The sequence below is a fragment of the Chelon labrosus genome (genome assembly GCF_963514085.1).
Source record: "Chelon labrosus genome assembly, chromosome: 21".
NCBI lineage: Eukaryota > Metazoa > Chordata > Actinopteri > Mugiliformes > Mugilidae > Chelon > Chelon labrosus.
The window spans coordinates 17,541,703-17,565,287 of record NC_140354.1 but is presented as its reverse complement, the minus strand read 5'-3'; the positions used below and the strand labels follow the sequence as shown (position 1 = coordinate 17,565,287).

Below are 23,585 nucleotides of genomic sequence, written 5' to 3'. Positions count from 1 at the left end.
TTGTTTGTTTGTTTGTTTTATTAAAACTGCACTCTCCAGTTCAGTAGATTTATTTGCATTATACATAAATGTTGTTTTTATTCTTGTTTGAAATATATATTTCTAAACTAAATGAATAACAGAGGTCTGAAGAACTGTTCCTTTGAAACGGTTCAGTTAATAATACTGATAAAAATAACTTACTTCCTGGAGAAACTGTGGTATGTTGGAAAGGAACTTGAAACCTTTACTGGAAATCTTGTCTTGTATTTGTATTTCAATTCATAGAAAACGAGGAAAAAAAAATCTTTAAACTGTTTCATAGTGCAACATAACTGAAGCTATAAAATCGGTAAGCTAACCATCGAACTATCGTCCTCGATACCGTGGACTTCAAGCACAACACGGAGTCATGCCATATGCAGAAATTCTCAGATGACACTCCAATTGTTGGGTGTATCGGGGATGGATAGGAGCAAGAGTAAAAGAATCTGATGAACAACTTCGGAGTGCGGAGCGAACCACCTTCAGATCAATACAACTAAAACCAAGGAGGTGGTGGTAGGTTACTGGAGGCCCAGGCCCCACCTGCTGCCCTTAACCATCAACGGGGAGTGTGTAGAGGTGGTTCTGACCTAGAAGAACCTGGGTCTACAGCTGGATTACAAACTGGGCTGGTCGGCTAGCATAGACTCAGTATACAAAAAAGGTCAGAGGCGTCTCTAGTTCCTCATGAGGATAAGGTCGTTTAATATCTGCTGGACATGTTCTACCAGACTATCATTGCCAGTGCCCTCTTCTACGCTGTGGTGTGCTGGGGAGGCGGAACTAAGAAGAAGAAGGTTCACCTCACAGCTGGAGGGCTTTGTGGTAGGGGCAGAGCTGGAGTCCCTTGTAGGACCTTGGACAAACTCCTGTCCATTATGAACACTGTCCACCACCCTCTACACGACACCATAGTCAGGCAGAGACAGTGACAGGCTGTTGTCTCTGTCCTGCTCCACGGACAGCTTGAGGAGGTCGTTTGTCCCTCAGGACATACGACTACACAACGCCTCCATGTGAGGAAACAACTGGACTGCTGTCATTGCTGATAATAATGTATATTTTTACACAGTATTATATGTACATAGTAGGATTTGAACCAACTAGTCAACTAGTCGATTGTACCGCTATGCTTTTAGCAGGAAGTAGACTAGTCGCCGATCACGTGACAATAACGACACGGACGCCTCCAAGCTCATGCGCTGACGTGGGCTACGGCCGACAGTAGTTTGTGTTCAAGCTTCAGTTACCTACCTGAAAAGCCTCTGTAGCTTCCTTTGTGTGAGACGCTACAGTACGTATTCAGGTCAAGAATATAGAGTTCATTGTTGCTAAGCATTACTTTCTACTGTGTTTTAATGTGTGTGACGCCATCGACTAGTTGACAAGAACAACAACTAACACTACAGTCGTTAAAACAAGGCACCCCGTGGATGTTCTGTTACACTGAGGGACTGTTTTTCTTAAAGTACTAACAGGACAAGTCATGTTATGTATAAGTGAGAATATATTACAAGATAATCGGGAATATATTTGACAAGCAAATGGGCTCCAGAGCAGAAAGGACCAGTCGAACAGGATTGAAAAAGTGTTTATTGAAACAGTGTTTATTAGGAAGTTGCTGATACAGAACAGTGTAGTAATACATGTAAAGGGCTACATTAAAAACGGTTCATTCTTTTAGGTTTACAATCGAGGCATTATTTTTGAACAATCAGTGAGTGAACAAAATTATTTTTAATAAGCCCAGAAATACCATCCATGTCCCGAGAGACAGTCAGGACAGTGTGGGTTAAAGTGACGGTTGATGAGATTCTCCGAAGGGGTCGGGAATTCCCAGTTACACAACTTGTGATTTTTTTTTTAAAATTTTTTTTTTTTTTACCAAGTGTGTCGACTCATTGTGCAAATTGTCCCCGGGGCTTTAACAGGCCGAAAACAAGATCATCGCGATCGTGAGCGATTGATCTCGAGACGTCGGCGGACGTCATTGAAATGATTACATCTGCGCAAAGCTACGCGTCCTCGTCGGGCTTTAAAATCAAGCCATTTAATCACATCCAGGCTTCACAAGTCTGAAATCTAAACTTAATACAATTTAAAGTAAAAAAAAAAAAAAGTTTCAGTGTTAACATTTTAAATATTATCGGCATTCGTCAGTAAAATAAGACTCTCTAAACATATTTACACACAGGTGATTTTATATACACAGTTTTATATGTTTTCTTAGCAGTCGATCAGTTAAAGTGAATCACAGTGGATATAAATACAAAACACGACCAGCTCGAAAAGTGAAACTAACTTGTAGTCATTGCTCTAACACTGAAAGCACAAACAGTTCAACATCACTGCCTTTCTTTCCTTTAAATAAAGCTTCTGTCTGCATGTGTGCCTTTTCCTCCCATCCGTCAAACGTCTCCGCCGGCTCAGGAATGCCACCCGTCCGGTCGAGGGCCTGCGAGCCGCGCGAGGCCAGGAATCACAGCAATGCCGGAGGAGCCGTTCCCGAGGCTCACACGGGTACGCAGTGATCCCTGCCGAGAACGTCCCCACCCACCTCTCAGGTGGCACTGGCACAGCAACAAATAATCGCGCCATGCGATCTCGCCCCGAGCGGCTGACAGTTGCCGGCTGGGCGCCCTTCACACAAGCAGCTTGACCCCGATTCCCTTTTTAACGCGCAGGTTGTTAACGGCACCTGGCAGGGGAAATCGCGTACCGGGCCGGCCGCCCAAGGTTCGTGCACAAATAGGTCACGGATGTCGGCATGTGTGGCTCACGGGAAGGCTGCGTGTCTTTATGGTGAAGCCGTTTTATTGCAACAAGGTCCGTTCTTTTTTTGGTTCAATGCAAGGACTCAAACTCTGATCCAGGTGCTTTTAAGAGTCGTCTTCATAAAGTGCTTTTTTGCGATCATGTACAAGTTTCCATAAAAACATCCCAGTTCCATGTCCAAACAAAACAAAGTCCATTTTCCGGAAGCGTCCCATGAGCTCAGAACGTTTAGGAGCTACTTAACCAGTCGTCCCAGGCTGGCAGTTGGTCTCAGCGGTTTCTTCTTGCCTTTGTGGTACTGATGCAGAATAAAGTCGAAGTTGGCCGTCGTGGACATGGCGTAGAAGACGTTTGCTTTGTCTGGAATGAGCAACTCTGGAAACAGAGAAAGAGGACGGACTGTCAAAAGTGTGTTTCCCCTTTTTGTTTTGTTTTTTTAAACTTTCGATATTAGAGCTGTTCGGTTCTCACCTCTTTTCGGGGAGATGACCTGCATCAGGGTGAAGTCCTGCCAGTTCATGTGCTCCAGGTGATGCTTCTCCAGCGCTCTCTGGATCACCTGAGCCGTTTTGTCCTGGTTGGTCAACTACGGGAAAGACAAAGAACGAGAGTTGGCGTTACTGAAGGTGGCCGTTTATGGAAAAGCTCGGTCAAAAATGAATTTCGTTTCTTTGTTCGCGACCTTCACTGCAGAGAATGATGTTTGAAACCAGACGGTTGTTTTCACATTCGACCGTCGAAAGAGGAAGAGTTCACCTTAGATCGCAAATAGTTTGGAAAGCTAATCAGAGTCTGACAGGCAACTTAAAGTCTCCTGTGTACATATACCAATGACGAACTACTTGGAGTACAGTAACCAAATTTTTGGTCGGACAACAATAAGTAGAAATGGCTGAAAATTATTCTTGTGTAAAAGGAACTTTCTTCAAGAATTAGGAACCTTTAGAGGTAGCAGAACTTGGCAGAATTCTCCCAGCATGCATTTATCTCATATAATCTGATTTGAAATCTGTTTGCCTACTTTATGTGTAGCATTTTCAGGAATTTTAAATCCAGTTAACTGCTGGGCTGGATTGGAGCACAATTATGTGCAGTCGTACGCAAAAATGACCTAATAAAAATTGCCAACTATTTAGACCACACGGGAAATGTAGAAAACCAAAAAGTCTGAAGGAACACTTAAAGTCCTCTGAAAGAAGTTTCCGGAACTAATTGTTCCAGGAACATTGAGTGACGTTGACAAACTCACCAGGATGCTTTTGTACATGTTCCCGTTGTTCTGGCCGAGGTCCACGCTCACCCTGACGATGCAGGAGTCAGCCACCTGACGGTTATACTGCGGCAGGGAGGTCATGGACACGGAGCGCTTGTGGTGGGAGACCGGAGGAAGCTTGGGCCGAGCGCCGTCGCGGGGCGAGGCAGTGGAGCCGAGGTCCGCCGAACAGTCGGAGGACGAGCTGGAGGGTATAGGGGACTCCGGGCAGGAGGCGGCCGAGGAGCCGGGGGAGGACGAGGAGAAGGAGGTCGTGGAGGAAGAGAAGGGCTCGGACACGTTGTTGCACGAGCTGTGAAAGGACTGACGAGAGGAGAAAGAACAAGATGAGTGCTACTCAAAAATTTGAAACATTTGAGAAGTGATTGGTCTGAAAGGAACAGCTAAGCTATTAAGTGAAGCAGTGAGAACTACCATTAAATCCCACACTCCCGATGACAGCTTATCCCAGCTGTCACTAAGCAAGAGGCGGTGGGGCACAGGGCTAACACAGGACAGACAACCGTTCACATGCACAACTACGACCAATTTAGAATCACCAATGAACCTAACCAGCATGTCTTTGGATGGTTGGAGGAAGCCGGAGTACCTGGAGAGAACCCACGCAGACACAGGGAGAACATGCAAACTACCCCAGATGGAATCAAACCCAGAACCTTCTTGAGGCGTCAGCGCTAACCACCACACCACTGCGCTGCCCCCTCTAGATTCAGTGACCCTTAAAAGAGTATCTCTTGTGAAGGGAGATTACATAAGCTTTCAAGGTTTTCCCTGTATTTCCCTTCTCATTAGTAATGCCGCAGGCGTTTGTCCCGACTGCTTAAAATGGGACGATTGTTTGCGAAGAGTAAATAGTTAACGTTATTCTGAACACAGAGACCCGCCTGAAAGCCTCCCACAAAGACTCCACTGTCGGCACAACTGACGACAAAGGAATGGAGGGAAAAGAAAAAGATATGAGACAATGTGTGGGGGAGGGGATGGGGGGAGGGGAAGGGTGATACATGCACATAAACCACCACGTAGCTGTTTACCTGCAGTCTGAAGGAACAGGTGGTGTTTGGAGAGGAGAGGTCCTCCATCTCAGATCCACTGGATCCAGAAGATGAAACGCTGATCTGGTCAGCAGGGACTTTCTTGGATCCATCGTTTATTGTCAGGAGACTGAAGGCAGAGATTTAAACTTTATATAAAACAATAGAAGTAGAGTAGAGGTCTGGAATATTAAGAGTTGCGTGTGGGGGTTTTATGAATGCTAAATGTGCATCTAATGTACGTTTCACTATGTAAACTGGACCAGAGCATGATACTCACGAGGACAGCTTCTTTGAGAGAGTGCGGTGGCTCCAGGGCGTTGGCGAGCACAGGTCAACCGGAGGCTCCAGTTTTCTCGACAGTTCATAGCTTTTAAAAAAAAGAAAATTGTGGCTTCATGAATTCCATTGGACGTAAAATTAGTACACGCCCCCCAGCGCAGGATGAGTCATCATTATTTTTAAGTCATTACCCAAATCACAAACTCTACAGTACTTTTAAAAATACTTACTTACTAGCAACGTTTTAGTGAATGTTGGGCCAATTACGGGTCAATAAGTGAAATATAGACATTTTTATGCAATATATTCAAAACAACTACATAATGTTGAGTTTTCTTGACTCCACCAACTTTTAACATTTGAATTTGAGTAATAAAAGGAGAGGTTTAGTTATTTAACCTGTGTTTGTTTTACAGCAGCAGTCACGAGTTGATGGAATCAGAATATGGTTTTAATTGTCGCTGTAGCTAACGTGAGCTAACTGGCTAAATGCGTTAACAAGGGTCATTTGACTGGCTGAAAGGTTAGATGATCATCACGACACTGTTTTAGTGTTATATGCTTGTTTTAGTCATCGGACAGTTTAATGGCGTCGAAGATTTAAAACAGGGTTATATCAAATATTACGACCACAGCTTGCTCATAAGAATATATCACCAGTTACTGCATTATAAAAGTCAAATTAAACCTTTATGACCAGGTGTCAGCTGTGAAATCATTACACCTACATCACCTGACAGCCAGATATCAGATACTGCATTTATTTTGATGTATTACGGCGAAAGAAATGTATTCTATGAGAAGAATATTCCTCAAACTACACACCTTTATTTGTAGTGATTTAAATTTTCTATGACAGAAAAGGCATTTTGGCAAAGCAGTTTTCTGATTATGCAACGTCCAAACTTGTGTCACGTCAAGCTCACCTCTCCTGATCGGTGAGCAGCTTGTGTCCCTGAAGCCAGGCGGCGATTCTGGGGTGATGGGGGAGGCTGTACTGGGAACAGGACGTCTGCAGCGCACGGATCTGGGACAGAACGTCAAATTCCTGAGGGGAGAGAAATGGAATAACTTGTAAATCCCAGCCACTACAGACACTACAAGATGTTCCTACTCCTGCTGTTTGTATAGTTGCATAACCATTCTGGAGAAAAGGGTGACGGCTGTGATGTTCCTTCAACATATGTTTTTAAAGCGTAATGACAGATCTTGTAGCTTTCAGCGTGACAGGTGCTAAGGAATGTGTCAGGAAATTTCTCACACTCTCGGTTTACGTTTACAATGGATCTAGTCTACACACCTATATGTTGACATAACGTCGTATGTACTTTGCATTTGACATATGGACTGTGGTAGAGATAGACAAATAAATGCATGGAAGGTGACATAAGAGGAAGCACTCACCCTCCTCCTCTTCTCGAAGTTTATGAGTCCACCCTGTCAAAAAAAGCAGACTGTTAGCACTTCACTTTATTGACTATATCAATCATTAAATGGAAAAAATATGTCACATCGCACTAAAAGTCTGTTGAACACGGACATATGACATTTTAAAGCGCTTTTTATGCTTTTGCTAACAGCTCCAGCTCCTTGAGTACCAACCACAACTGTTATAAACAGATGCTACACAGTTGTCAATTGTAATCCTACAATATATAATTTATATTTTACCTGCATAAGTGTTTATTTACTTATCTTTGAGTGGATTTATACAGTGAATACTACTTTGGACTCCAAATAATAGATAATTTTTGTCGAACTACAGTTTTAAGGCCAGGAATGAAGTTAAAACAACATTAACACCCTATTTGAATAGTCTTACTTTATTTTAAGCATTCAAATGTTTATTTTTTAAATTGTCAGTCACTACAAATCTAAAAACTAAAGCGGGAAACAACAGAAAGCCGTACTCGCTGAAGGTAGCTTGAGAGACAGCCACAGTTAGCCTTATCTAGTTACCTAGCTACGGCAGGCTAACTAGCCTTGGCTTAGTCAGCTAGAACAAACAGACTTATTTCATTTCACCGTGCTGTTACACAGGTAAATGAGAAATAATTATCCCTATGAAATGACATCTTAATAATGCAGATATAAGGAGCTAAATCTTATCGTAATTCCAAAGAAATAGCAGCTAAACTGTTGCCAATGGTAACAAGCCAGGCGAACTAGCATTAGCATCTTTCTGTGCTTTTTAAGCTAGTGGTGTTCATGCTAAAATTAACCTTTAAATCACACAGCTATATGTAATACACTACTATTTTTTATTATATTGGTTTCAGTATTGATTTAAAAAATATATGAAGTGTTTTAAGTTGATTTTGAATAACTTTAACTTTATTTAAAGGTCAACCCTGTAAAATAGTGAGCAGGGGAAGTGTTAGCGCAGGCTGATGTACCTCCACAGAGTCTGGCAGAGCGGTGTCCAGCATGGTCAGGACGCTCAGGTAGGTGCCCAGGTAAGGAACCACTCCGCTGGACGTACTCTGCAAACACACAGCATGTCATTTAACACCCATGAGGATTCCTTTAACACTGTATCTAGGCGTCTCCTTTGAACCAGTCATCATCTTTTTCAAGACAGGACCCAGTTAGCAGCTCTGTAGGTTCATATTACAGCCCAGGATAACGTGCATATGACTCATAAAAACCCCGGTCTAGTCTATTATTACTGTCCTATAATCCTGGTTATCTGAGGCCATTTGAAACCTGCACAGCACTAAGCGTGGCTAAAGATAGGTTTGGGTCATAGCATAGACACTCCACCCACAGTAAAGGGAAATTGACTCTTGTGGCTTTTAAACTTGTATAATATAAGAAGAGTTAAAACTAAGCCATGCCTTAGATAGAAATAGCTCCAAAGCAATATCACACAATGATCTTAGCTTTAACTCAGTAACAGAACGGCACTGGCTTCATCTTATGCCTCACATCAAAACGTCTCACTCCTTTCTCAACCTGAGACATGGCTTACCATCTGTCTGGACAGTGGATACCGCTTGGATATCTTTGGAGAAATGTTATCCACAGTCGCTTGGCCTCCATCCTGTCAAAGAGAGTCAAACAGAACCGAGTTGAAGGTTGTAGGCAAATACACAGGGCCCATTATAGAACATTATAGAATAGCCGCCTTAAGGTTGTATACTTGCGCCAACTAGTCAAGCTGCAGTGTCCATCTATATCTGTCCAGACTCGTAATTCAATGCATGTGATGTAGGCTTTGAAGGAATTTAATAAAAAATGTGTTTAAACTATGAAGCGTAATTGACCTTGTTCTAATATCATTTGCCAAAATTATTGTGGTGACTCTCCTTGGACAAACTGAAATGCGTTGCCAGAGACATTCTGAGTCATTCTGCGCTGCAGATGGGTTAATCATGATTCAGATCAGATTAATAATGATGACGGATTAATCCGCGTTAACACGTTAAAGGATAAAATATGACTTGCAAGTAAGCTACCTCTGATCAACAAAATCTTATAATCCAAAATTGAAGAAAATCCCTCAAAGCATTCCTGAGATATTCTCCAAAATCTGCGTTTTATGAGGTCATAGTGACTTTGACTTTTGACCTTTTGCCACCGAGTTAAAGTCAGTTTGAGAACATTTGAGTAAAGTTTGAAGAAAATCATTCTTGGCTTTTTAGAGATATCATGATCAAAAGTTGTGATCAGGAGTGTCCAAGCAATGTGTTTTATGAGGTCCTAGTGATCTTAACTTTTGACATTTGGCCACCAATTCATAATCAGTTCATCACCGAGGTCCGAATGAGTATTTGTATCAAATTTGAAGAAATTTCGTAAAAGTGTTCTGGAGATATTTCGTTCTCAAGAAAAGGTTGGACGAATGTAGGAACATACGTGTGAACAAGCCAAAAGCATAACGCACCCGATCACAGCTGTCACCTGCGCAGAGGCATTAAAAAAAAAATCTTTTGGCACAACTGGTTTACGAAGCAGATTAGAGCCTTAACTCAATAATCGTTTTTTATTACACATTTACTTGGAACTCCTGTTTAATCGTTATCTTTCCAAAAGAAACAAAGGCCTATCTAAAACAATACCAAATGGGCTTTTAAGTATTGTATTTATACACGTGATTGTGTTCACGTAGATAAAACTCTCCTTTGGGAAAGGCAACGCCTGAGGAGACGACTCTGAACGACTCTGCAAAGCAGCAAGCGCTAGCGTGCATTGCTCGGTTGTTGTGTACCGACAGTGCCGGCGATCTATTGACTTTTGAGTCCTTTCACTGTAACTAGACACAAGACGCCTCTGACGTAGTTGCCTCAAGGAGACTACAGAAAGGAAAAAAAAAAGGGGAACATAATGTACTCAGAGCCTCTCGTTTCCCATTAACACTCTGTTGGACATCTCTCCAAATATTAACTCAAAAATGAATCTTTGTATTAATAATTGAAAGAGAAAATCAATTCACAGGAAGAAACAAACCTTTAAAGTATGTGAAGATTACACGTTGCACTTTCAATATTCAAGATTTGATCAGTGAATCCAGCTACTGGGCTAAAGCATATATATATGCAAGTATGAAATCTAAAAATCTCAGACTGACTGCCTGAGAGTGAAAGTATGCAACAGCTGCAGTGGGTCGACTTGTTTGCATCGGTAAACATTAACCCTTAGATGCACAGACAGGTCGAAAAAATGTTCCATGTGCATTTCTCACGGACTCTTATAGGAGTAGTTCCTCTTAGTTAATTATCAGTGTTGCAGTACTTCAGAAAAAAAAAAGAAAATAACAAGTGCTATTATCAGTCATTTCAAAATGTGAAATTTTGTAATGGCGTGGCTGCCTTAATCATCTGCGTGAACCGACATGTGACATGAGTCATCTGGGCAGGTTTTGCTGCGATGCATTAGCGATAACGTGCCTTCGTTGAACAGGTTTTTTTTTTTTCTCAGTGCAAGCCACGGCAGTTCTCACACCTGGTAACAAATCACTCGGTGATAAAAGACGGCATTCATCCCACGTTAATAACCTAACAATGATCCGAATCCGGGTTATTTGGAAAGATAACAAAAATCGTTCGGAGCAGCGTGCGACAACGAACATGTGGATGTAGCATTCTTAGCTTAGCTTAGCATGAGCGAAGAACTGTGATAGCATCCTAAATCCTAACCTATCACTTTTAGTACTGAAATAAAAGTCATATTATTATTATTATTATTAATGGCAAGTAAATCTGTGATTCTTAAAATACCCATAAAATCAAATGTAATGTTTGTGAGTTTTTTAACAAACATATGTCTGGACTATATTCAAGTATCGGTCTGAAAAATCTGCCAAAAACGCACTTTTTCTGTATTCTTAATGGTATTTTGGAGTTGGATTTCCTGGAAAACAATCTAAAAATGTAGACGACTCATCTCGCACTAGGGGGCGTGTACGAATTCTGTGGTCAATGACCGTCATTCTAAAAGTTCCTCGTCCCCCTGTGCCTCTAAATGAAATATTATGAAAATTTTATTTATTTATTACATGGCCATATCTAGCATCATTCAAGATAGGAAATAAAGGAAACTAGCTAGCCTGTCAGCTAATGTAAAACAGCCACCTAGTGAGTTTTCCCATGACATTAAATGCAACATCACCTATATGCCTCGTCCCAACAACAAAAACAAAATTTGTAGGTATTCTTAAGGGTATTTTAGATTAAATGAATGTGTTGATGCAAATTTGAAAATGAATAAGTGTCTTGTTTAGGTACCCATGGGCAGCGTTTTGAGTGATTCACCCAAAGCTCAAAGTTAATGTTAGCTAGCTAATGTTAAAAGCTACCCTTCTAAGCTAACCTGGCAGCTAAACTTTAGCACTTCAGTCCTTTTGACTTTGAGTGAACTTTAAAGTCTCTAATGTGGTTTTATGTAATATGTCTTGACCTAACAATGACAAAAAAAAGGCACCGTTTTTATCATTTTGTGGATATACTTGTATATTTCCTCAAAAAACTATTTTAAAATGTTGATGACTCATCCTGCACTTAGGGGCGTGTAGTAATTTTGCGTCCAATGAAACGCTTTCTCAGATTTTAATCCTTCTCTCCACCCTGCGCCTTGAAGAAGAGTCTACGCTCAAACAACATCTGAGGTGAACACTGTAAGTAAGTCCAGCAAACGTGGACGGCCTCTCTCACCTCGACCAGGAGCTCTTTGTTGGTTAGAACACAGTTCTCGTCGGGGAAGGTCTCCCAGAGGTTATCAAACGTGGCCATGCTGTCCCTGCAAGAAAGACAATATGTGGTAACCGCACGGCACCTTAATCCAACACCAGATATTTTAATAATTAACCATTACCACACAATAAGCGGTGTTAAATTTTTACATGCCGCTGGTTACGTGCACTGCCTGCAAGATGTTTACGCCATAAAGAGAGCAATACGAAGTTATTCTTCACTCGCCCTTGAACTCATAACTAATCCAGAGCTCATGACCTGACGCAGGATGTAGGTCAACCAAAAGCTAAGATATTCGCTGACTAGTTTTGTGAGTGTCATTAGATTGCCCTCGAAGAGGGTGCATTGCACTCGTTAAAAGGCGATTATGTAAAGAAAACACATAAACGCAGCCATGGAGACGGGGGGTGGGGGGGGATGGAAACCTACTTGCTAACGGCTGCCCAAGTCTTCCTCAGCCTGTACACTGCATTAGAGTGAAGGGCTGACAGGATCGCTTTGAGGGAGGAGAAGTTCTTCAACAGGCGACAGTCCTGTAGAAAAAAAAAAAGCATTAAGTAAAAAACAACCCTGCCGAAACCTTGGACCTGAAAGAAGCCTCATCATTCAGTCACTGACCTGTGCAACTTTGATCCACTTCTCTATGATGCGAGCCCTTTGCCCCGCCGAGGTGGGAGGCAGACGAGAGGAAGTGGAACTGGCGTCTGAAGGCTGGCACAGCAGGGACATGATGACCTGGTTGGTGACGGCGTTGAACTGTGCAATCGTGGCTCGGATGGTCGGCGACATGTTCTCCTTCTTGTCCCTCTGCGACCACACGCAGCCCAGACACTGGTACGGCACCACTTTGACAAACAGAGCCTGGAACGCGCAGAGAACCGATCAAACGTTTACCCATCGGCGTGCGATGCGACACTATAAATGGAAAAATGTAAATACGCCCTTTGACGTACCGAGTCCGTCCGGGTGAGCTGCTCGGCGATGGCTTCGGCGGAGAAATCCATGATGCCACCTTGATCCGGACAGTTTTCGCATCCCGAATCGTCATCACCGGATCCTTCCTCGTTTCGACTGAACTCTGCCAGAGGAGGACCGCCATTTGACGCCCCCTCTGATAAAAATACACAATTTATAAAAATGTGAGCAAGGATTGAAAAACGACGGGACGGCGTGCATATATATGTAAAGGGTTTATTGCTTTAAGCTGATGTTACGTGTTTAAAGGTCACCTTCTTTCTGGAAGCTCTTGAGCAGGGCCTCAGCTTGCGCAGCCAGTGTGCAGAAGCTGGGTTGACTGTGCGCGCTGTCATGCACTGCGGCGCTGATCCTCAGGTGATCCATTAACAGCCTGAGTGCAGGATGCAGGGGAGGGTCCCTGAAGTCCTCGCGGTACTCATCCAACCATGTCTGGACAAAGGCCAACAGAGGTCTGGGGAGGAAGAGTCATTGCACTTTAAACCGTTTAGATGACACTTTAAGCCAGAGTGACACACCAGAAATTAGCTTTTAATTGTTTTATTTATACTGTAAAGTGATCCACCTACCTCCTGAAGCATTCACTGTTGTCCAGATCAGAGGAAGCAGTATCTCTGCAGCAAGAACCATTAAGAGATAACATTAAATAAAACAGAAGTCATAAGCTGTTTCTGTTTTATATATATTTCGGACATCCAGCGGCTATCCAAACCCTGACCTCAAATCCAACCACAGCCTAAAACCTCGCCGTGTGTAATTGTTGTTGTTGAAAGACGGATAATGAGCACCTGCTGGGTACTTATTATTACATCAAAGCTGGTGGCGGGAGACGGGCTGCTTTGTCAGGGGAAAAAAAAACAAAAAAACGAGCAAAGGCATCCTTACGCAACGGCGGCGGCGGCTTTGCATGCACAACAAACAAAGTTGTTTTCCAAGAATCCAGCAGAAAAGAGATGACTCTTCATCATGGACACCGGCGGCCGGTGAAAATGTGCTGCGCCAGAGAAACGCGCTACAACGTCAGCACGAAGACGGAGTGAAAAAAAATGCGCGTGAATGAATTTTGAGACGCCTGAAGCTCAGATTGAATGTTCTTTTACACAGCTACATACAGTTACCCTTCTTAGCTTAATGTTAGCAAAGTTAGCAAAGACTGGAACCGAGGAAACTAGCTAGCCTGACAGCTAACCTTTCAGTACTTTTAACTTGTAAAACAAAGACATTTTATTCATGGTATATTAATTAGCGGGCTTTAAAGTCCCCATGAAAGTGTTTTTATGTAACTTGTCTTGCCCCTGTGATGACAAAAAAAGGTATTTTCTAGGTATGTTTTTTGTGGGTCATTGAAAAAAAAATGCAGAAAACAAAAATGCAGAAAAATGTTGATGACTCATCCTGCACTCGAGGGCATATACTTATTTTGCGTACAATAACTAACATTTTCACGTCCCTCAACCCCCCCTCACCTCACCGACTGCACCGCCGGGTTCTCAAACATGTGTGGACGGAGCCTGCTCAGGCCATCCGAGCTGACCAATAGGAGGAGGCTATGCTTTTTAGGGAGGCGGGGGATGGCCTGTTTCTACAAGAAACATGTAAATATGTGTAATCAAATAGTACTCTGCTTCTTGTTTCATGGGGGCTTTGAAGTTGCGGGCACGAAGATTTGGTAACCGTTTCCTTGCGCTAAGCTAAGCTAAGCTAAGCTAAGCTAAGCTAAGCAGCTGTTACCAGTAGTTTCATATCAATTCAGTGTAATTCCCTGAGTGTCTGTACCTCTGGAAGAGCAGCTCAATGAGCTTCGTGGGACAGGTGAAGGTTCTGTAGGTGGAGAGGAAGATCTTGTTGTAGTCCTGCTCCTGGCAGCCACCGTCGAGGATGTGGTTCACCAGCAGGTCCAAGGTGGCGGCCTTCAGGCGCCGCACCTTACAGGTTCGGTACTGGACAAAGGCCGAGCTCGGACTGTTCTCGCAGGCGTTGGGCGAGGTGGGCACGGGCTCGCGTCGAAGGGTGACCCTGTACACTGCGCCATCCTCGACCTCCTCGCCCCACTCCTGCACTGGATTCTACGAGCAAAAGATAATGTTTGATGGTCAATCGCCTGAAATGAGAGAGAACGGCGGCCACCAAATGCTCATGTATATCCTAAATATACACAGATACGGGACACAGACACAAATATCCTGTGCTACTATATATCTAGTAATGTTATTGGTCACAACATTAGGGTCGGAGGTTGAGGTTTGACGAGGCAAAAATAGCTGCTGGCCCCTATGACCTTACGGCAAGGTGAACCTACACGCACAAACAAGTGACACAACACCCCACCGAGACGCACACTGATCCCACTTGAACCACAGCTACGTATTATATTCACATGCTCATTAACCACATTTTTAAGTCAATAATGGATGCACGAACAGGTTCGTGTGTAATAACAACGGCCGTCAGATGTTTATCCACTTAGCATGCTGGTGTTAGCGGACGCTTTGTTGTCACTGACACATTTTCCCCGCAACTCAGAAACCTGGAATCTCTATGAATTCCGTGGGAAGGCGCGAATGTTTACGGACAAATACGGGCTTATTAAAAGGTTAGTACGGCGAATATTGCATAAAAGAGGAACACAAAAACAAACGCTAAATGTCAGAGAGCCGCAGGCGTCCAAATACACTTTAAAAAAAAAAAAAAGAGCATTGGGGAACTGTAGGTGGCCGGTTAAGGAGCAGGTGTCATGAGTTCATCGAAACACACTGGTCTGTCATTGAATATTCAAATGTGAGGGGCAGATGTTGCATCAGCTCTCCAAGAGCTATTAATAATTGCCATAGCAACAGCCCTTCCAGAGAGCTCGACAGCGCTTGACACGGCGTCCACAAATTTGAATGCTCAACTACTTGTTTACATATGTTGGAAGGAGGAATTGGTTTGCAGACTGAAGACGGACTGCCAAATGAGGACGCTTGTCAAACTTGAATTTTTAATTTTTGAGCCAATTTTCACTATAAAAATCTATTCCCAATGACATATTTTGTAAGATCAGCCATTTTTTTTCTCCCTTAGTGGCCCCTCCATTAAAGGGCCACTCAGTTGATTTGGCATTGCACTTCAAGAGCGTTTAAAACACTTGTGAGAGACACGTTGTTTCCCTAATTTTCCCTTGTAAATGCTGCTAAAAACAGCGGATCCTACATTTCCCATAATGCCACTTGATTGCATCGTTCATCCCATTCCCCCCCCGCCTCTTCTCAGTCTAAGACAAATAAACCAGATGATACCACCACCATGATGCGGCTTAGCTTGTAAGGAACGCAACACATAGCAAACCTAGACGTCGAGAACAGTTCTTGCCTGGCCGAGAACAGTTCTTGCCTGACCGCGCCATTTGGGTTTTATGCAAATGGTTTAGAAATTTGTATTGCTTCCCTTGAACAAGAGCAAGAGCATTCAATGTCTTCTTCTAAGCTCAACTCAGCCCGTGTCATTAGTTTTCAGATGTTCATATGACCACCTGTCTTCTTGCATCTTGTGTCTGTGAACAGGCTGCCAACAATCGCTCGAAGTCTCATGTAAATGATTATCCAAATGTCGCCAAAGACAAACGTCTGCTAATCGCTCTGGCACAAACAGCCACTGTTCCGCACAGAAACTGGAATCACGAATCGTCTTCGCGGACAGATAAACCCTCGCTTTGTGTTCCCGCTCGGCGTCTGAAACGCGACGGTGGCACCAGGCGCCGCTGAGAACCCAATCAGAAGGAGAACTTTTATTCACAGAGTTCCTGCACGGTTTGGAGGTGCAGATGGGGCATCATCTGGCTTAAGTGACCTTCTCTCTGCCGTGAGAGTTTGCGCCTCTTATGCATTCACAGATGGATTCACAGATGCATGCAAATGTATTAAAATTAAATGCACAGTCATCTTTTCTTTTTCCCCAGCCCAAGGGAACATCATCATTCAAACGAGATCCATCACCCATCATACTTTTATATCCTTATATCTTGAATTTCTTTAAATAAATAAATAAAAAATCCATTTGGCAAATTAAATCACACATTAAAGACTTATGGGCAGCTCAAAGTGAGAGGAAGCTTTGTGGAGCAAACTTACCATGGTTATCTCCCATTTTCCCATCTTGTCTGGTCGTCTAGGGTCTTCCCATCTTAAAAAGAACTGGAGCAAAGAAATTTTACTTCCACAGGAGCTTAGCTGTTAAGTTTAAGGCTGCATATTTTTTTTTAAAACAAATCTCTCTTCTCTCCCTTCGCGCGTACGTTTTACGCAAAATAAACAATTTCCAGCGCGCAGCCTGCGCTACATTTTAAATCCGCGTAGAAAACCCGTCTCTCACTTCACGGTTTAAGGAGAAAAAACTCAACTATCCCGACTTGTTTTTTCTCCTCTCGGTGCGGTGAAGTGATCTGAATGCACCGATACCGGCTGGAGGGTTTCCTCTCTAACAGACGGGCTGAAACTCCTCTCGGCTTTATAGTGGGAGGCGACTTTACTGAGGCAAGTGTGAGAGGAGGTGTGTCTGGGTTGGCTGGAGTGGGGAGGGAGAGCTGTGTGGAGTTCTACTTGCATTTTTAAAGCAATCATTTCGTTCAGTATCAAGACTGAAATAAGAACATGCACTCATACTACTAATGTCTGTTACCAAAAAGCTAAATCCAACAGTTTGTTGGAGTAAAAAACACATTTCCACCACACAAGCTTTCTCCAGGGACTAGGAACTTCTGGAGGTAGGCTACTACAATAAGCAGGAGCCAGGAACTGCTCCATTGCAGTCTTTGCAGGGCCAATCAAATCGTTTGAGCGGAGTAACAGCAACTTTGTCATGTCCATCTAGCTAGCTAGCTAGATATCTAGGGCTTATCTAAGGCTCGCTAGCTAGATGCTTTATTTATCTCTCAGAGACAGAGTCAGAAGGATTTACAGTCAGCAAAAATGGCTCAAAAAATTAAAGTATAGTGAGGTACAATGTATAAAATATACAAGTATATTTAAACAATATACAAAGTGTACAGTGTTGTGCATGAACAACGAACGGTGTTCATATTTTTGTGAACTGTGAACTGAACGCATCATTTTTTCCAACCGTGAGCGCATACGTGAGTTTTGTTCAGTCTGGAGGGAAATAACGACGTTCACCACCATTCAGGAACAAAAAGTTCTACAACAGCTGTCAGCCGACGTACAATTTTTCGCCTCCGGTGCCGCAGAAACAACTGATCCACACAAGCATTTGAGTTATTTACTAGCGTGTACACTCAATGGTTATTCGAAAAAGCAACACAGATCCTGTCGGGAAAAATATGACGGGTTGGGGATGGACGGGCAGGTCAGTCAGAGATTCTACTGTCTAGCAACTTTGAACTAGTTCTTCTTAAGTGTGGACTTGCACAACACTAAAAGCGTATATAAAATTTCGAATGAATTCTACATCTTCAAATTCTTGGTTCGCACAACTAACTAACTGTTGTTTTAATAAAGAAGTCAGCTTTGCACTAATGACAGTTTATCAATCTGCATTCATGTCCAGGTTAGTATGTTTCGATGTGTTTTTAGAGAGTACATTAGCATTAGCACAGTGACGTCTCCACAGACAGCTAGTTTGTAATAATGCAAATACATAAATGCTGCAGTACTTATTTCAGTGGGCCATTGTATTACTTCAACAAAATCTTGCTTAAATGGAAATCACAGTCTTTTCCATCGATGACTCAATGAACCAGTTTGTGATGAAATTTTGGAGCTGGAATCTTCTTCGCTGTCGCCATTGAACATGTCGTTACCAGTGTTACATACAGTCATAGACGCAAAAATTACGGACTTCAAAATACTTTTATTCAACAAAATTGCTTCTTTTTGTCAATGTTGGGGGGGTGCCTGATGTAAAAGTGCAAGTGCAAGACACATAATATGAAAACTTTTAACTGGATTTCATGAGAACACTTGGACACGTCCAAGTCTTCAAATTTGCACAATGGAGCTAAAATTTACCAAATTTGCGACTTTTGAGCTGATGGTGACTGAGCCCGACGATTTCTTAAAAAGCAGTAACAAAAGTTAATTTTATCAGAGCTCAACGTAGGAACATGTTATCTCACCCCATTGTGACGTATTATACTGAGATCATGACAGATTTCAATCTCTTATGTCTTACTGATGGACTTAACAGATGTGTTGTAGCTCGGAGGAGGGTAATTTAAGGGTAATACATCGCTTCTCTCGCTGCATCCTTGCTTGTCAGCTCAGTCTGTCATTCTTGGTTAGATTTACTCTATTTCTAATCCAGTTAGGGAAAATCACTGTCAAATAAGGCTTTGACCCAGGTCATCTGCAGTACGAGTGAAAGAGCCTGCATGTGTGTTTATGTTTCAGGTGGCAACCTTTCAGTCTGACCTACATGGCGCTAGCTCTTCCAAGAAAGTGAAAACATGCTTAACTTTTCTATGAAAAATGGCTCTTCTTTCCTGTGCTTGGCATTTTGCTCCACGTCATCGGACGATGCACAATCCTGCACTCACTTCCCTTCTCGATGAAACAGGCAACAAGAGCACCACATGGTTTTTCGTTTAGTCACGGATATTCTCCCATCTCCCGGCGACAGCGAACACCGAGCCACATATGCGTGTGCGACAAACTGACGCCAAATGTTTTGTGTCACATTCGCGTGTAACCTCTCGCCAAGGTTCGTCATCCCTTAAATCTTTTGTGTTAGCAAAAACAAAAAGCAAAAGCGGCGCTCATGTTTCCTCTTTGTCTGTGCCGCAGATTCATTTTCAGTCTTCCCAGCCAGAACATCTTCGTCACTGGTTTGAACCCTCTGGGGATTCTGGGTGTGGTTCTTTAACCAAAGTGCTTTTAATTTTTGACAGCGTTGGCATCATAGAGTACGTCAGGCGAGGCCCTAAAAACAGTAAACACACACCAGGCGTTGACGTGCCATCTCTTTTTTAAATGCATTGTAGAAATTTGACCAAACTCCATGTTTGAGCGTACATTGCCGACTTTGAGTTTAGTTTTTAAGAAAGTTTTCTCCTTAGAAAATAAAACCAGGTTTTTCCTCCAAAAGGTTGAACATTTCTGTTGTTGTTGTCAACAAATTAGCCTCGCATGTTGAAGACTATCCATGCTAGCAGCTGTATACAGTACAGTGAGGCTGTAATGCTGACAATTAGCATGCTAAATTTTGCTAGTCAGCACTAAACATGAAGTGCAGATGAGGAGAATGTCATTGGTTTTGGAGGTAAAAAACCAAAGTAGTGGGTAAACACAAAAGGAGATCCAACCGGTAGTTGCTCATTAAAATAAAAATATTAAATGAAACCCCTTAACCTGCAACATGGGCCAGAGATGTGAATTGATAATAGACAAGCTAATTATTTACATGTGACCGATCAAAACGCTGATCTCAATCAAAATGTCCATACCCATACCCTAGACTCCCTAGAGCCATTCCACCATAAGAACAAAAGCTGGTAATTCACTCGTGAGCGCACTCTGCATGACGCCCATCGAGGAGTCCTTCAAATCGCGCTCAGCCGCTTAGCGGCAGCTTAGCAGCAGCTCTCAGTGAATGAGTCAAAGAAGAGCACTTTTATGACGACACATGACATCAATAACCGAAGAACTGCTGTCCAGTGAATCCCTCCACTCATCGCAAGAGAACTCAAAACTAAAATCCAAAAGGCAGACCATAGACTTCAGATATTTTGTCTCCAGATACAAGGAATTCAAAGACCTCAGAGGTCGGCTGACGCACAAAGGTTACGGCAGTCGGCAGGAATGTGGACAGACGGTTCTTTATCAACACCTCACAAGAGACAAATACCTTTTTGAAGTCTTAGCATTCACAAGGCCCATAACGAGAGCTCATAACAAAGAGAGGAGTTACCAACAGCACATTAATCACTTCTGCACGTTTGGATGTTAGTCATTTCTTTGTTGTTTAAAGGTTTGTTTTAAACATTTAGTCACTCTTTTGTGTCGGGGAACTAATTTAGGAGTTGGCGTGGACCAAACCAGTGCTAAAAGAGAAAGTGAATACTGGATTTCTTCTTCTGTGTTCAGAAACAAAGCTCTAAAGTAAAGAAAGTGACGCTCTGATTTACCATGTTCAGCTTGAAGACTTAAGTAAATGTTGTGACGACAGGAGAAGTAAATAACGTTGACCATCTTGTGACAATTCAGTGTTCTGCTGGGAAAATTTTGGACCTGGCATTTATTTGTGTGGTTGTTATTTAGACATATACCACCCACCTAGACCAGACCAGGCACCCCCACCCCATAGCAATGACACTCCTTGATGGCAGCAGCCATCCCCAGCAGGATGCGACCACAAAAACGGTTTAGGAACAACTCAAGGTGTTGACCTGGCCTCCAAATTCACTAGATCCCAAACTGATCAAGTATCTGTGGGATGATCCACAGAGGCCCCTCCTCTCAAAGGCCCCCACTAACAACATCCTGTTGCCAGACACCACAGGACACCCTCAGAAGGCCTATGTCCATTCTCTGATGAGTCACAACTGTTTTGGAGGCAACAAGGGAGACCTACACAAGTTTAGGAAGGTATTTGTAGTAAAAATTTCTTCAGCAAACTTGGTGTCAGACGTGGAATCCCTTGGACGTTGGCTGATCATCCATTATCTATTACTTCTCATCCACTAGAAGGCTAAGGACGCTGGAGCCTATCCCAGCTGACAGGTGGGGTACACCCATGTCACAGTGGTGTATACTCAGTGCGTACCAGTCAGTCTCAAGGACTCCACCACTCCTGCGAATGACTCAATCTCTCAGGCTTTTCAGGTGTTCTCATGGAGGCTGGAATGAGAGAGAGAGAAAAAAAACCCTCGCTGGTCAACAAGAAGCCTCGTTGACCACTCAGGACCTCTGACGCAAAACGGCTAAGAAAACACCAGGCCTGAATATTTGTTCACTGTCTGACTGCAAACATATTAAGGTCGTTTTCACTGGGAACAACTGGTGTGATTTCGCAATTGATGGCAGTTTATTGTGTGAGAAAAATCACTGCCAATCAATGAACACGAACCTATGGGGGAGGTGTGGCGTGCATCAACATACTCTGTTTGAATCTACTCCTACGTAAACCACAAAGAGGCTGATTCAGCGTTTGATATTCAGCTCTCGGGCAAAAACACCCCTTTCTGGAGAAGTGGAAGATGGTATTTTGGACTTTTTCCCAAGCTTTGGAATGACAAGAATGGTTTTCAAATCTAAACTTGCATCTAAATACTTCTATCCCACATATTGGGAAGTCATTGTTTCCCTCATGAGCTTCCTCCGTCCATTGACTTCCTTTAGTTCATGTTGTATTTTGATACTTTTAGCAAGAGCTAGTTTTACAGAACCATCCAAAAAGTCTTCCTTGTTCCTGGATTCACTTAAAAAGATGTAGTAGGTAACTGGATGAGGCCCCAAACGGTTGCTTGGTTTGCCCGTCCTGGCGGTACACCCCAGGTGGGACACCTCCAAAAGAGGAGAGCCACAGTGCGAGGAGCTTTGAAAGCGAGCAAGCAGTCAGTGCAACTAGTTACACCAATCAGGCATAACATTATGACCACCTTCCTGATATTGTGTAGGTCTCCCTTGTGCCTCCAAAACAGTTGTGACTCATCAGAGGATGGACATGGGCCTTCTGAGGGTGTCCTATGGTGTCTGGCAACAGGATGTTGTTAGTGGGGGGGCCTTTGGGTCCTATGGGTTGAGGGAAGGGGCGTCTGTGAATCATCCCACAGATACTTGATCTGCTTGGGATCTAGGGAATTTGGAGGCCAAGTCCAGGCTTCACCACGTCAAACTTTACCTCTTTGGCCATTTTTTAATTTGCCACGAATTTACTGGATAAGACACTGCCAAGATGGCGACTACCGGAACCCCAAAATTGAGCTTCCAAAGCAAAGTTCAAGAAACCTAAGTTACAAATGGTTCATCCATCTCTACAGACAGTTAATGAATAATTTAACCACAAACTTGAGGCCTTTTAAGATGGCTTCATGTTTGATGTTACACCCCTTGTGAGAATCCAACTGCCTTGCAGGGTAAACCCCTAAAATTAGGACATTTTGAGAACCGACTCATCCTTAGGACCTACAATTTTTCTTCGTCTATGAAATAAGTTCAGCTGTTTTGCATTGGAGAAGTTCATCAAGCTGTGTCCTTAACGAATCATTTTATTGCATATTTGTGTAGATGTGTGACGCAGCTCTTCTGGGCACGCTTGGTAATCAAGAGACCTCTTTTAGTCGGGACAACCGAGATTGCAAACTGCACACAGTCCTCTGCACAGTTTGTTCATTTACACATTTAATCAGGGTCACAGAGGAATTAATCAGCACAGAGGGAAACAGCACCAGACTAATGTGTTGGCGTGGTGGGAAGGATCCTATTCCAAGTCCTGGAATAAAGATGTTTCAATAATAAAAGCACGTTTTCCATTAGCCTACAAATACTTTCTAGCTTTTTATTCGAAAAAAAACGTATTTTTAAACCAGTTTCTTCCTAATAGTAGTCAAATTAATGGAGTAAAAAGTGCAACATTATCAACTGTTCCACCTCTGACCCTAACAGATGTCATACAGATTGTTGACGAGCTGACTCTTTGAGAGTCGACTGTAATCTAAGCGTGACCGACTTTCCCGCAGTCGTCAGGAGACTCTTACATAAAACCAGAATTGCAGACACAGTAACATGAGAGTTTCCTGTTTCCCCAGGGACTGACCCATCCTGAGACTTGATAGGGACAAACTGATTAGATTACACACTCACACCCTCTCATGGGTTAAAGTAGAATAGCAGTTTGATGCAACTGTTGGTCGGTGAACATCGAGGAAGTGCGGAAACTTGCTGCGTAATCGCTTCGGAAATCTTGAATATTTCCAACTAGTGCAGCTTCTAAAAATACACCGTAATGTACACTTGACTAGGTTTAAGGATAAGAAGCAGTGGAAAATATCTGCTCGTCAGACAACAATTCTTAGATCAACAGGAAGCTGGACTTTTAATT

The 23,585-nt window shown here is 42.9% G+C and overlaps 1 protein-coding gene across 1 annotated transcript; it reads right to left on the bottom strand.

Annotated features, from left to right (window-relative positions):
* Nucleotides 1-1,637: 1,637 nt before the first annotated feature.
* LOC311506073 (ral guanine nucleotide dissociation stimulator-like 1) lies at nucleotides 1,638-17,039 on the bottom strand. Its single transcript, XM_084569952.1, has 17 exons — nucleotides 16,664-17,039; nucleotides 14,331-14,620; nucleotides 13,124-13,168; nucleotides 12,809-13,008; nucleotides 12,533-12,690; nucleotides 12,198-12,440; nucleotides 12,009-12,112; nucleotides 11,541-11,625; nucleotides 8,360-8,431; nucleotides 7,785-7,871; nucleotides 6,793-6,825; nucleotides 6,315-6,436; nucleotides 5,387-5,476; nucleotides 5,107-5,236; nucleotides 4,049-4,375; nucleotides 3,271-3,385; nucleotides 1,638-3,174 (listed from the first exon to the last, which is right to left on the bottom strand). Exons 1-17 carry the CDS (start codon nucleotides 16,685-16,687, stop codon nucleotides 3,035-3,037), a joined length of 2,265 nt encoding a protein of 754 aa, XP_084426078.1. The 5' UTR covers nucleotides 16,688-17,039; the 3' UTR covers nucleotides 1,638-3,034.
* Nucleotides 17,040-23,585: the final 6,546 nt, after the last annotated feature.

Excerpts from the sequence above, each read along its gene's own strand:
- LOC311506073 (XM_084569952.1), bottom strand. The coding sequence starts at position 16,687 with ATGGGAAAATGGGAGATAACCATG. Across the intron at positions 13,169-14,330 it reads ATTGAGCTGCTCTTCCAGAG|AGATACTGCTTCCTCTGATC; the intron begins GTACAGACACTC and ends TTCTTGCTGCAG. Across the intron at positions 7,872-8,359 it reads ATCCACTGTCCAGACAGATG|AGTACGTCCAGCGGAGTGGT; the intron begins GTAAGCCATGTC and ends GTGTGTTTGCAG.